The 12469-nt window shown below is 39.1% G+C and overlaps 1 protein-coding gene across 2 annotated transcripts in view; it reads left to right on the forward strand.

Moving 5' to 3' along the window:
* The window catches only part of LOC121477794 (transient receptor potential cation channel subfamily C member 4 associated protein), a 72274-nt gene that overhangs the window by 14294 nt on the left and 45511 nt on the right, over positions 1–12469 (forward strand). For both annotated transcript variants that reach the window (XM_041732328.1, XM_041732329.1), the window contains exons 2-4: positions 961–1089; positions 4370–4486; positions 10898–10955. In XM_041732328.1, the coding sequence (XP_041588262.1) occupies positions 961–1089; positions 4370–4486; positions 10898–10955 (304 nt within the window). The remainder of the gene's footprint in view (positions 1–960; positions 1090–4369; positions 4487–10897; positions 10956–12469) is intronic.

Below are 12469 nucleotides of genomic sequence, written 5' to 3' on the forward strand. Positions count from 1 at the left end.
GATGTGATTGAGAGTGTATATGAAAATAATTCACATCCGGCCCCTGGTTAATGATAAGTCCTAAGAGTGTTAGTGGAACTGCCATAATTGATTAATGAACCTGTTATTAGACTAGAAGGTTATTGCTCATACTGAGTCTCTGTTCTCTGCCTGGCATTCTTTGAGAGAGAGAAGGTGGGCATGATAATTACAGCCTGGTACCTACTCTGAAGGAGCTTGTGGTCTATAGGAGAAGGGGGATAAATCAATCAGTAGTTATGATACAGAAGAAAAATGTTAGACAAGGCCCCAGAGGAGGGGCACTTATTCACTTAGGAGAGAGGAGAGGGGTTCCTAGGTGGCTCAGTCAGTTGAGGATTCAGCTCAGCCCTGATCTCGGGGCTCTCAGGTCATGATCTCAGGATCATGGGATTGAACTCCGTGTTGGGCTTCTCTCTCAGCATGGAGTCTGCTTGAGATTTTTTCCCCTTCCCTCCCCTTCTGCTCCTAGTGTGCATACGTGTATGCATGCACTCTCTCTCTCAAATAAAATTAAAAAAAAAAGAAAAAAGATGGGAGGGGGAGAGGAGAAGACCCAACAAGGAAAATTTCTGGTTATGTGGCTTACACTTTGAAGAAGGAGCTTTCCAGGTAAAGACAGGGAGAGGACATTTTAGGCAAGGGAGAACACATGCAGAGAGACATAGAGAATAGGTGCATTTGGAGCCTGGAGTGTGCATGGGAAAGAGATTAAACAAGAGGAGAGTAGGTGATAGAATATAAAGGCTGCTGTGTCACCAGGCAAGGAGTTGGGCTTTTAGCTTATAGGCTGTTGAGCTTTTGAAAGTTTCTAGAAAGAGACCTTTGAATTTTTTGTCCTGGGTGTGTTTAGGAGGCAGCTGCTTTCCTTTGCCATGCATGCTAGTAGTTCTTTTGTCACCGGTAAAATGTTCCTTTTTCTTTTTTTCTTTTGACTCACAGTTCACGGAGACATTTTTGGCAGAGAGGGACAAACAATCCAAATGGAGTGGAATTCCTCAGCTGCTTCTGAAGCTGTATGCAGCAAGCCACCTTCACAGTGACTTCATTGAGTGCCAAAACATCCTCAAGGTAATTCTTAGGAGCCTTGGAAGGGCTGCATTCAAAGCCTCCAGGTGACACAGATATCTTATTTTTTTCCTTTAGTCTACTTTGTAAAATAGTCTGTTTTTAATGTGTAAGCTATAGAAAATTTGGGAAGTTCAGGAAAAGTACAAAGAAGAAAACAAAAGTCCACTATAATCCTGCCACTCAGAGATAATCACCATTAAGTTCTCTGTGTATATCCTTCTGGACTTTATTACACTTATTTTGTGGCAGTGCTTGCTTAATTTGGGAGGCCAACACTAGGTGCTGGGATTGGGATGACATTCTTTTTTGAGCAGGATTTTAAAAACCCCGTATTGCTAAAGGTTTAAGGAAGTGGCCTTGTGGTTGTTGATTGATTATGAACAGGATAAGAAGATAAAGGAACTGGGATTGATAGTTGCGAGAGAAATGGAAGAGTGCAGAGAGACATGCCAAGGCACTTGGTCTCAAAATTTGAGTGTGGGCAAATTGAACACCAATAAAAAATAAATTTATTATTAAAAAAAAATTTGAGTGTGTATCACCTGGAAGGCTTGATAAAACGGAGTGCTGGGCCCCATGCACCCACCTGGGGTATCTGGTTCAGTAGGTCTAGAGTTACTGTATCCAGACTTTAGCTTTGGGGGGGTGAGTCCAAATTTGAATTAGATCACCAGTTCTAGCTACAGTTAAAACCCATACAAATTATAGTTGATTATAATGAAACTTCATAGAATGTTCATCAGAGGTAAAGTTTTGATTATTATACCATGTAAGTCATTCTAAAATATAGTAGGCAGCAAATAAGCTTTACCTTTAAGAAGAGATGTTTTGTCTGTACAACTTTTCTATAAATTGAAAATCATTTCCTTTTTTTTGAAGATCATTTACAAATAAAAGTTTAATTAAAAAAAGATGTTTTGTATTCTTATAAGTCTGAATGGGATAGAAATAATTATAGTCTTTTACATTTCTTTGAAAACACTTTGCAAGGAATTATAAATTATTACACTTGATTCCTGCAAAATTTCTGAAATATGGGGTAGAAGAGAAATGAACATTTGTGAGTGCTTGCAGTGTGGTCACTATTCCTTTATTCATCCAGCACTTACTTATTTGAAGTCCGTGGACTAGGCATATTTAATTCTTGATATTTAAGTCTCTATGACATGCATTATATATTTGTTTTAGTCCAGAATACTTTTGATTGCAAGTGACAGTAACCCACTCAGACTAGCAAAAACGATCCTTTATTGTTCACATAACTGGAAAGCATAGGTGTGAATTCAGGGGCTCAACAGGATTAAGCTGTTCATTTCTTATTTTGACATCATGTGTGGCCTCATGTTCCTCTACATGATTATAGTTCTAGGGTGACGTTTCTACAACTTGGGTCAGCCACCAAAGGTGAGGGGGACGAGAGACTATTGACTAGGCCTGATCACCTGCTCCTGGGGCTAGCACTGAGGTGCTTGGTGGCAGCCCTCACACAACTCTGTGGAAAGTGGGGAGAGGCCTCTTCTCCCAAGGAAATGGGACTTTTACTTGGAGAAAAAGAGAGAGTGGACAGGCAAATTCAGAAGTCTTCTACAGTTCCCTTTTCCAGTTGAAAGAACAGTTTCAGTAATAACTCACTCGAAGCCTGTGGCTGTTACATGATGAGCCCAGATTTGTCTTACTCCTAAGACCAGCCTCCACTGTACCATGTTGCTAGCAGGAATTAAATCCCAGTTTTTTTTTTTAAGATTATTTATTTATTTGAGATAACACGTGTACAAGCAGGGGGGAAGGCAGAGGGAAAGGGAAAAGCAGACTCCTTGCCAAGCAGGGAGTGCAACACAGGGCTCAATCCCAGGACCCTGAGATCATGACCTGAGCTGAAGGCCGACACTTAACTGACTGGGCCACCCAGACGCCCTACATCCTAGTTTTATAGTTGAGAAAAATGAGACCCAGAGGAAGTGGTTCAATCTTTAGTAAGTAGTTCAGTCACTAATTACGTGAGCCTGGGCAACTTTGTGATTTTACTTGTCACCTATAAAATAGGTAAAACTATACTCACATCATTGAATTACTTTAAGGATTAGATGGGCTAATGTATAAAAGCCCAGTGCCCAACATATAACAGGTTGTCTGCAAGAGTTCTGCTTTTTTTTTTTTTTTTTAATTTTATTTATTTATTCATGAAAGACACACAGAGAGAGAAAGAGGCAGAGACACAGGCAGAAGGAGAAGCAGGCTCCACTCAGGGAGCCCGATGTGGGACTTGATCCCAGGTCCGTCCCCAGGATCACACCCTAGGCTGAAGGCGGCACTAAACCGCTGAGCTACCCGGGCTGCCCTAGTTCTGCTTTTCTTGATGTGTGGTACCTAGACCAGCAGTATCAGGATCACTTGGGAGTTGTTATAAATGCCCCACTCCAGACCTATTAAATCAGAAATGCTGCAGGGGGTACTTAGCAGTTTGGGTTTTAACAAGTCCCTCAAGTGATTCTGATGTTCACCACTGTGTGAGATCCGCTGCTCTAGCCCATTGTGTTCCATCTTCCCTCAAGGTCCCTGAAGAGAGAGCATGATGACTAGCGTCCTGGATTCTTCCCACACTCTAGCTCCTATTTCACTCCATATAATTATTTTTTTCTTCAAACTCAAGCTTTTTTCTTTTCTTTTTCTTTTTCTTTTTTTTTTTTCTTTTTTCTTTTCTCTCTTTCTCTCTTTCTGATTATTTATTCATGAGAGACACAGACTGAGAGAGAGAGGGAGAGACACAGGCAGAGGCAGAAGCAAGCTCCTTGCGGGGAGCCTGATGCAGGACCGGATCCTGGATCCCAGGATCACCACCTGAGCCGAAGGCAGGGGCCCAACCGCTGAACCACCCAGGCGTCCCTGGAGCCAGATTTCTTAGATTTAAATCCTAACTCTGTCACTTACCAGCTGTGTGACCTTGACAGCTTTTTATTTCAGTTTGCTTATCTGTAAAATTAGGATGATAAATTACTGTTATCTTATAGGTTTGTGAGGATTAAAAGAGATCATACATGAAGTACTTAGAACCATACCTGGTACATAATAAGTATTAAATTATTGTTACTATTAAAATTAAAATTTTGACCATCATAGTAGCTTTTTTGTAAGATTATTTTTTTCTACAGTGGTTCATTGGGGGCTGTCTTTGGGCTCGTGGGCATTCAGGTTGTGACTAAAATGCAAACCAACGTTTTGGTGTGTGGTTCCTCTTGAATACTAAAACTGAAAGTCTCTTTGTATACTTTTTTTGAACTAGGAAATTTCTCCTCTTCTCTCCATGGAGGCTATGGCATTTGTTACTGAAGAGAGGAAACTTACCCAAGAAACCACTTATCCAAATACTTATATTTTTGACCTGTTTGGAGGTGTTGATGTAAGTAGTTCATTATTACTACTGTTTAATGACTTGAGTATTTAACTCTTGAAATTAGAGAAAGGAGACATTGCAGAATTTATAGCAAACACTTCAGAATTTTAATCTTTAGATGCTCAGGGACACTCGCTTGTGTTGAAGCACCATAGCTTATACATTAGAAGAATGATTTATTTGAGTTGATAATATATCCACCTTTTTTCTTTTTTTAAGGCACAAAGTAAAAAGTGTGTCTCCTACTTCTCCCACCCCTTCTTCAGAGGCAGCTACGATTTCAAGTTTTTCTGTGTCCCTCCAGAGATGTTCTGTTTTAGCGTGCGTGCGTGTGTGTGTATGTGTGTGTGTGTAAATAACCCCCACTGTCCTCACCTTATATTTTTCTACCCACATAAAGGTGTCGTTCCCTATATACAGATATACTACTCTGTACCTTGCTCTTTCTGTGTAGTTCTCTAGCTTGGGGATAGATTCAGTATTTATAAATCTGCCTCATTATTTTAAATAGCTGTATAGTATTCTCTGGCATAATTATACTGTAGTCTATTTACCCAGGCCCCAATTGATGGGCATTTAGAGTTTTCTCACACCTTTCCTTTTACAACGAGGTTGCAGTAAATGTTTTTGTGCATGGGACCTATGGGATCAAAATATATGTGTGCTTTATTGTTTATAAACTCGTTGATTATATACCTGGGAAGTTTTATTGGCTTATATCTCCAGTAACAAAGTGTAATAGTGTCTGTTAATCCACATCATCACCAACACCATGTATATATGTGTGTTTTTATGGACTGTATTATCTAAGTCTTGCTTACCAGAAGAGTACACCAGTAATTATCTCCAAATAAATTCATCTTTGTCACTACCACTCAAATCATGAAATGGAACATTACCAGCCCCCAGCAGCTTTCTTTACCAAATAGTACATTTTAAGTAAATTTTAAATATTAATTAAGTAGATATGAGGAAAAAGTGTATTTCTAGAGTTTCTTAAGCTTTATTGAGATATGGTTCACATACTGTACAATCCACCCAGTTAAAGTTTACAGTCCAGTGGTTTTTGGTGTATTCATAGATACACACAAGCATTACCACAATCAATTTTAGGATATTTTTATCACCCCAGGAAAAACTGTATGTTTTACCTATCACTCCCCTACACATCTCTATCATAGGCAGCTTTTATTCTACTTCCATCTCTATAGATTTCTCTATTCTGGACGTTTCATCTGAATGGAATCATGTAATATGTGGTCTTCTGTTACTGACTCCTTTTACTTAGCTTACTGTTTTCAAGTTCATCTATGTTGTAGCATGTATCAGTGTTTTGTTCCTTTTATGGCTGAAGAATATTCCATTGTATGGATATACCACATTTTGTATATCTGTTTATCAGGTGATGGACTTTTGGACTTTTGTGCTTCTGTCCTTTAGCTGTTAAGAATAATGTTGCTCTTGGAATGCCTGCGTGGTTCAGTGGTTGAGCATCTGCCTTCAGCTCAGGACATGATCCTAGGATCCTGGGATTGAGTCCTGCATCAGGCTCCTGGCAGGGAGCCTGCTTCTCCCTCTGCCTATATCTCTGTCTCTCTTTCTGTGTCTCTCATGAATAAATAAAATAAAATCTTTAAAAAAAAAATAATGCTTTTCTTAACATTTGCATCCTACTTCTGTGTGGACACATGTTTTTATTAATTTGGGGTGTATACCTGGAAGTGGGTTTGCGGGGGCACATGGTAACTCTTAAGTTTAATCTTTTTGAGGACCTTTTAGACTGTTTTCCAAAACAGCTGCACCATTTTACATGCCCACTTATGGTGTATGAGGGTTCTAACTTTTCCATATCCTTGTCAACATCTGTTATCTGTTTTTTATTATAGCCATCCTGATGGGTGTGAAGTGGTATCTCACTGTTCTTTTTTTTTTTTTTTTTTTAAGATTATTTATTCATGAGAGACACACAGAGAGGCAGAGATATAGACAGAGGGAGAAGCATGCTCCCTGCAGGGAGCCTGAGGCAGGGCTCGATCCCAGGACCCCGGGATTACACCCTGAGCCGAAGGCAGGCGCTCAGCCACTGAGCCACTCAGGCGTCCCTCTCACTGTTCTTTTGATATGGATTGTCTTGATGGTTAATGCTGTTGAGCATCTTTTTATGTGCTTATAAGTCATCTGTATGTCTTCCTTGGAAAATATCTATCTCATTTTCCCATTTTCCTTTAAAAAGATTTGTTTATTTTAGAGAGTGCTTGTACCATGTACCATGTGGTAGGCGGGGAGGGGCAGAGGGAGAGACTTAAAGCAGACCCCTGCTGAGCGCGGGGCCTGACACAGAGCTTGATTTCACAACCCTGAGATCATGCATGACCTGAGCCAAAAATCAAGAGTCAGTCATTAAACCCACTTAACTGAATGAGCCACTCAGGTGACTCTCCTTTTCCCATTTTTTAGTTGGATTGTCTTATTCATTCTAAGAGTACTTTATATAGTTTGTTCATAGTTTTTAAAATTTGCATTCTTCTGTGAGTGGGATTGAATATCTTTTCATGTGTTTATAACTTGTTCTTTTTATGCCAGTTATCTCTTAGTAGCTTTTATATCCTTTTCTGTTTCATTATTGGGTCTTTCTTTTACTGATTTTCTTAGTTGTTTGGGCTGCCAAAACAGGCTGTCATAGACTGGGTAACTTATAAGCAATAAAAATCTATTTCTTATAGTTCTGGAGGCTGGGAATCCATGATCATGACACTGGCAGATTTGGTGTCTAGTGAAGGCCTTCTTCCAGGTTGCAGATTGCCAGCCTCTCCCTGTGTCCTCAGTGTAGTGGGAGGGGCTAGGAATCTCTCAGCCTCTTTTAGAAGGACATAATCCATTTATATGGGCACTGCCCTCCTAACCTAATCAGTTCCCAAAGACCCCCACCTCCTAACGATATCACATTTGGCATTAGAATTTAACATGAATTTTGGGAGGACACAAACACTTAGATGGTAGCACTTTGTAATTACTCATTCTTAAAGGTCCTTTGTTATATGTGTTGTATTTTTCTCCCCAAATTTGAGAAATGAAATTAACCTATGGTTATGAATTTAACTTATGGTACTTATAAATGTAGAGGGATTTACTTTTTAAGTTATCAGATTGCTTGGTCTTTCCTTTTATGGCTTCAAAGCTTTTCTTGCTTTTCCCTCTGTTGGATTATAAACTGTGTCTGTATTTCTTTGTAATATATTTAAAGTTTTAATCACATACGTTTAAATTTTTGCACCATGTAATGAATGAGGGCCTGGGATCCTACATTTTCCCCCCAGATATCTGTCCTTACTCCTTGGGTGTTAATGGTTATTTTGTATCTTGATCTGGGTGGTGACTGTACAGGAATGATCACTTGTAAAACCTGGAGTTGTGCTTATTGTTTATACTCTGCGGTGTCATGTTTTATTGCAATTTAAAAACCATTTCCTGGGCAGCCCCGGTGGTGCGCAGCAGTTTAGCGCCGCCTGCAGCCCAGGGCGTGATCCTGGAGACCCTGGATCGAGTCCCATGTCGGGCTCTTTGCATGGAGCCTGCTTCTCCCTCTGCCTGTGTCTCTGCCTCTCTCTCTCTGTGTCTCTATGAATAAATAAATAAAATTTTAATAAATAAATAAAAACCATTTCCTTAAGATGCCATTTGTTGTGAAAGTAAAGATTGTTACACATTTGCACCCAGAGCATCAGCCTTAGCCTTTAGTCCCTAATTGTTGCTCAGCATTGCCTCTCCTCAACAGCTCTAGTGGTCCTGTAGTGCATACTTAATGGCCAACTTGAGGGACCCTTCACCTCTGAATGGCTCATCAGGGAAGTTATTTAATAGAAACCAGTATATTTATGGGAGGAAAAAAGAATAATGTGGGTCTCAGGCCTGATGTCTATAGGCAGTGAAAATGTGGCTTTCTGTTGCAGATGACTGTCATGGACATCTTTGCATCAAAGCTTCTGATTTTGTGAAGTTTTGGTCTGCTTTGGAGAAGATTAGCTTCTCTAGGAACTTCAGTCTGTTCATAACTAGGAGCTTTTGCTTCGGTCTTTTTGCCCTTCACTTACCTTAATTTGGGTGCATTTGTTCTTGTTGAACTCCCTTGTCATCTTGCTCCTGAAAGTATTTTTGAGACAGGGCTCTTTATTTCTTCCTCCATCAGTCACTAGCAAGGCCCCAAAGTAACCTTCTCTTCAGTATGCTGCCCAAAGCTCAGCTGAATTGGAATAATTGGGCGTGCTGCTGGTTAGGCCACTCCTTTGTCAACCCTGACCTAACAATGAAAAGTGTATCTGAGAGTTTATAAAGTCAGGTGCGTTATAGGGTCAAGTAGGTAACTTAATGGAGCGAGGGAGGCCCAAGTAAGATGATCAGATCAAATGCCTGCGGGGACTGTGGAGAAGTGGAGAGTGTGGCTCTGTTTATGGAGAAATGACTCTTTCATGACTATGGATTGCTGTTGCCCTGGGGAATGTGGGAAATCTAGATTCTTGAGTAAAATCTCCCAGCTTTTCAGTAGGTGTAGACCAAATGAAATGTCTGGGCCAGGTGTAATCCATAGCTTGGAGTTCAAGGACTTTTAATGTATTCCTTGACATAGTTCATCTTTCACTTGAAGTGAATTTATATTCTATACAGTTGAGCATCTTACACCTTTTGATGATTGTGAGAAGTGGGGCATCTCTTGAAAACTGTGTAGTATGCCTTAAACCTTAAAGATTATTACCCATTTTGCCTCGTTTACCTTTCTATAAATCTCTCGTAAAGACGTAAGTCAAAATGAGATGAAACTTTGTATACGAAGATGCTTAGTGTGGCTTCATATATGTAGTAGTTAAAAGTGTCCCATCAGAAGGAAGATAATTTTCTCTATAAGGTCGGTGGTGATATAGTTGATTTTCTCTTTTCTTTTCTTTTTTTTTTTTTTTAAGATTTTATTTATTTATTCATGAGAGACACACACACAGAAAGGGGGGGGCGCAGAGGGAGAAGCAGGCTCCATGCAGGGAGCCCAACACGGGATTCGATCCCAGGTCTCCAGGATCACGCCTGGGCCAAAGGTGGCCCTAAACCGCTGAGCCACCTGGACTGCCCCTATTTTCTATTCTTTACTAAATTAGTTTTTACTCAAATCCTTATTTTTTCTTCTTCTGCTTGCTTTGGGTTTGTACATTTTTTTCCAGTGTCTTGATGTGGATGATTAGGTTATTGGTTTGAGATAATTCTTGTTTTTTATTTTTTTAAAAAAATAGGTACTTACAACTATAAATTTCCCTCTAAACACTGCCTTAGCTCTAAGTTCTACTGTATTCATCTCTCTCAAACTATTCTCCAATTTCTTTGTGATTTCTCCTTTGACTCATTAATTAGGATCTTTTTAAATTTTCCACATTGGTAAATTTCCCAAGTTTCTTTCTGTTATTTTTAATTTGATTTCATTGCGGTCAGAGAATATGCTTTGGTAATTTCAGTCCTTTTAACTTATTGAGGCTTGTATTTTGATCTAATATAGGATTTATTCTGGAGAATGTTCCACGTGTGCTTGAGTTGAATATGTATTCTGTTACGAGGCAAAATGTCCTACAGATGTCTGTTAGAGTTTGTTGGTTTATAATGTTCAAGTCTTCCTATTTCTTTGGTGATGTGTAATTGTCCATTGTTGTAGGTGGGATATTAAAGTGTTCTGTTATTTTTAAATTGTCTGTTTACTTTAGTTCTGTCAGCTTTGCTTCATGTATTTTGAGGCTCTCTTGTTAGATGTGTATATTTATCATTGTTCCTACTGGATTGATCTTCGTAATAAATTATCCTTGTCTCAACAGAATGGGTTTTTAAGTGTATGCTTATTTTAAGAGTTTAAGCAGCAAAAACTATGTGTTGTGTTAAAAGTATATAAAATGAAAAATGAATGCATATCAGCCCCATCCCCCATAGAAATTCGTATTAACAGTTTATGGTATATTTTTTGAAATTCTGTTTTATTAACCTGTGTCTGTAAAAGAACACAAATGTTCTTTAAGCAAAAGAGGGATCATAGTGATAATGTTCTATAGTTTTTAAAACTTAAAGCCACATTGGATCCCAGAAATTACCTAGTTTAACGTGCTTATTTTTTAAAATGAGAAAGCTGAGGCCATGGAGGGACATTGACTTTCTCAAGATGACATGAGGACTAGGTGGCTGAGCTGTGACTGGTTTCCTGACCCTTGGTATAGTGCTCATTCCCACGAGCCTCACTGCCTTCTGGCCATGTTGGGAACAAGAGGGTCTTTTAGCATTGTGACAGATACTTGGGCTATCGGTCATCATGGCAAAGGTTGTTTCATAAGTTGTGCTTGGACTTAATTTTGCAGATTTTTACTGAAATTTTTTTTTTCTTTTTCAAATATGTAGCTCCTTGTAGAAATTCTTATGAGGCCTACAATCTCTATCCGGGGACAGAAACTGAAAAGTAAGTATACTTGTGAGCCACTGGTCCTCACTTCCCAGCTTGCAGATGTGATGTGGTTCCGGGGGCTTTCCCCTCCTAGCTCTACAGTGGTGGTCTGCTTTTTGTTCAGTGGCAGTATGTGCTCTCCACCCCCAACTAAGCAGCTCGCTTTCTTCATTTTGTACTAGGTAGTGATATAGATCTGGGACTTTAAATGAAAAAGTGTGAAAGCCACTGGGCTAAAAGAATTGCATGTTTGTAGTTCCTAATAGTCTGTGGGCCCAGCTTTTGTGTTTTCTCTGGAAATTCTTATTTTTCCTATTTAGTTAATTGAGAGAGTAAAGAATAATCTGGTAAGATCATTTGTTTTATTTTCAAAAGTATATATATATATTTTTTGTTGTGGTAAAGGTGATATGTGTTCTTGGTAAAAAGTTTAGTCATTACCAAAAATGGTAGAGATTAGAAAGTCAAAGTGTTTTGGTAGCATGTTATTTCTTAAGCTGGGTGACGGTTCTATGGGCATTATTCTTTCATTCCTTTTTATAATTTATACTTGTTACAGTTATTATTTTTAGGTATTCAGTATTTAAAGAAGAAAAAAAAGTAAGAGCACTCTGGCACAAGCCAGAGATCACAAAAAATGCATACATACAGGCCAGAGATCACTTTTAACATTTGATGAATACCCTTCTACAAACATCAATACATATTTTTTTAATTGAAGTATTTTTATGTAAATATAAGGAGTTAGCATGAAGGTAGGTATCCTGGGTATCTGCAGGTAAGGTAGGTATCTTGGATGACCTATTCAAAGAAGTTCACTTAATCCAACTCAATGAAGCCTATGGCCTTCGAGTACTGACAGAAACACGAAACACTGGTGGCCCATACTAAGGCTGTTTCCCAATCAGACTGTCGGTTTGAGCAGATGCAGCAAGAAAGAGAACCCTGGCCAGACTTCCTATGATAGGTCCAGGAGAGCTGCTGGGGACCTACCTTGGTCCCTTGGGTATAACGAGGCAAAAGGAAAAATACATATTTTTGTTTAATTTAAAAAATTCCTGCCTTAACTCAAAACATATTATGTAAGACCTCGTTTGTATGTGCAGCACTGGTTAAGAAGATTCATATTTGTCTTTGATGTCTCAGCTTAGTACTCTATCTAAATTGGTTCTTCATGTTCCCTGTCTACCCTGATAGCAAGTAGCATCTTGTAAATACTTGTTGGTGTACTTACTCTCTCTGTCTCCTATTATGTTTAGAGACTTTTTTTCTTTTGCTAACCACTGTGTATTCTTCATTTGCTCTAGAGTAGGTGCTGAATAAATATTTGATGAATGAGTAAATTGCAGTTACCTTTGAAAATGAAAGGTCTAGAAATGCAGAGATACACTGATCTGGTATTCCAACCTGCTCTGAAGTCAAGAGATAAACCAAAAAGCCCCCACAGGTTGAAAGGTAGTGATAAGGGATATGGACATCTGCATTGTCTCCAGATTATGTCAGATAACCCTTCTGGTCAAGCTGGCTTG

Source organism: Vulpes lagopus, chromosome 18 (assembly GCF_018345385.1).
Source record: "Vulpes lagopus strain Blue_001 chromosome 18, ASM1834538v1, whole genome shotgun sequence".
Classification (NCBI taxonomy): Eukaryota; Metazoa; Chordata; class Mammalia; order Carnivora; family Canidae; genus Vulpes; species Vulpes lagopus.